This window comes from Saccostrea cucullata, unplaced genomic scaffold (genome assembly GCF_032062105.1).
Source record: "Saccostrea cucullata isolate Sc308-1 unplaced genomic scaffold, CSIRO_AGI_Scuc_v1 ctg15301, whole genome shotgun sequence".
Lineage (NCBI taxonomy): Eukaryota > Metazoa > Mollusca > Bivalvia > Ostreida > Ostreidae > Saccostrea > Saccostrea cuccullata.
Genome location: NW_026931244.1, coordinates 42,893 through 45,220, shown reverse-complemented (window position 1 = coordinate 45,220; position 2,328 = coordinate 42,893). Strand labels below are relative to the sequence as shown.

The window sequence follows — 2,328 nt, the reverse complement described above, 5'->3', positions numbered from 1 at the left end:
AAAGTCACTAAAATATCTTAATCTAGCCAATAACGTACTCAGTTTTGGGATTTATCTGCTAGAATTTGGCGATTTATCTAATATTATCACTGTCAATGCGAGTTTTCAGTCCTCTTTTCATCAAATAGGACTCATAGATTTTTTCACAAGCTGCAAAGATACAAAGCCGGGCCAATGTGCGAATTTAGCAGAAAACCAACATGGGGTAACGACAGTCAAAAAGCAAATAAAGTTACCTTTACTTACACAAGAAAATATAACAGTCTTCCTTCCACCCAACTTAAAAACGTTATATTTTCACGATAATCTCTACAAAATGACTCTTCAAAATTTTGTTTTCAAATCTGTTAAAACACCTATGTTGTCAAGAGTTTATTTTCAAAACAACATAATCCATGAATTAAATGGTCCCATTACCGGCATCGAAAGTGTTGTTCATGCAGATTTCTCTAATAATTTTTGCAGCTATATTTCGCCATGGTTTTTCAAAGATTTGAAAAATATATCTTACCTCGATCTTTCCAAAAATGCTCTAGGTGAGAATCTGGAAAATGATGTTGAGGGAGAAATTTTTCAGAATCTGTTCATGTTGAAAACCTTAAATCTAACACGAAACAGAATTGTACGACTTCCTAGTAAAGTATTTCGGAACCTCATGCAACTGGAAAATCTTAACCTCAGTTTCAATTCTTTGAGTAAGTTTACAGTACCAGTCAGTCATATGAATCGCTTGTCTCACCTTGACCTCTCCAATAACCAGATATCATCCTTGAGTAGAGAAATCAGAGACATGTTAGATGCAATTTCCCAAAAGAACATTCTATCATTGAACCTGAAGGGCAACGAACTGAGATGCGACTGTGAGAACTTGGATTTTGTGAAATGGATTATAAGTTCAAAGAATATTAATTTTCTTCATTTTGATGAATATGTGTGCTCTTCTTCAAATTCCTCAGGGATTCCATTCTCAGAGATCGAAAACCGTCTTCAGATGTTGGAAAAACAGTGTTCCTCGTACACTCTTATTATCGTCATTATGACGTCATTAACAATCGTTGTCTTGACAATCACCATCAGCCGTATTCTTTACAGATATAGATGGAAACTGAGGTATATGTATTATGTGGCGAGGGAAAATTATAAAATTAATGTTTACAGACCAGATGCCCTGCCAAACGCGTCGTATCACTTTGACGCATTCGTTTCTTATGCTGATGAAGACAGAGTGTTCGTCATCAATCTCGTGAAGCACTTGGAAAGGGAATTCAATTTAAGGTTGTGCATACACCAACGTGATTTCATCCCTGGAACAGGCATAGCAGACAATATCACCAATGCCATTCATAATAGCAGGAAAACCTTCTGTATTATTACGTCACATTTTCTAGATTCATACTGGTGCATGTTTGAACTAAATATGGCACGCATGGAGGCCATTTATTCCCGAAACGGTGAAAATATTTTGTTTTTGGTTGCGCTAGAGAAAGACGTAATGAAAAAAATACCATTTTCATTCATGGATTTGATCGAATCAGAATCGTACATAGAATTCCCGGAGGGCGGGGACGACGAGGAAGTAACAGCCTTTAGATCAAAACTAGCAGATACGCTCATACAATCGATTTAGTTCTTTTAAAGGCTTTAGTTTACTTAAAAAATCATGTTTTCGGGCTTTACATAACCGACAGTATTTTCGGAATGTTACTGAAATAGTTATCAGTAATCCGATGCTAGATATTGGACGTCATTGTAGAAAAGTTACAAAGTATTCACGTTACATGTATACAACATTGTAATATTTTAGGACTTAACACGTCATCATTGTTATGTAAACATGTTATGATTGTATTTCTATTTTCTTTTACAACATGTGTTGAGAAGTTTATAATTGGCACAATCAACCGCTTCAAGATTTAGAAACTTTGAATTCTTGCCATAACATTTTGAAGCCCCAAAAAAATCATTTTTTCTTTGTATATGTGTTCTTTACATTTGTACTGATTAAGATCCCAGAAAAAAGTGACACCGTATGAGGCGTTTGACGCTAGAATAGTGTGCTAAAGCAGAAGGATGGTATCTGCAGGGAGTTCCTTTAGAGAAATCAGTAAACATTGAAAACAACAAAAAACTTTTAAATTCCACTCATGACAACTGCTGCAAATAGATGTACAAACATAAAAAAATATATATTTACTATAGATAGCCACGACATTAAGTTAGCAGCAAACAATAAGTTTAAAATTGTTCCACGAAACTTAGACAACCAGAAGTTGAGTGGATTTTATATAGACACTACGAAACTGGATAATTACTAGGCGATATGACTGC

The 2,328-nt window shown here is 35.0% G+C and overlaps 1 protein-coding gene across 1 annotated transcript; it reads left to right on the top strand.

The window, feature by feature from the left end:
- Positions 1-7: 7 nt before the first annotated feature.
- Positions 8-1,737, top strand: LOC134231926 (toll-like receptor 4; the record flags this gene model as incomplete). The annotated part of the gene is made up of 1 exon (XM_062713877.1): positions 8-1,737. A coding segment is annotated over one exon (1,620 nt), but the record flags the coding sequence as incomplete, so codon positions are not given.
- Between the last annotated feature and the right edge of the window lie 591 nt (positions 1,738-2,328).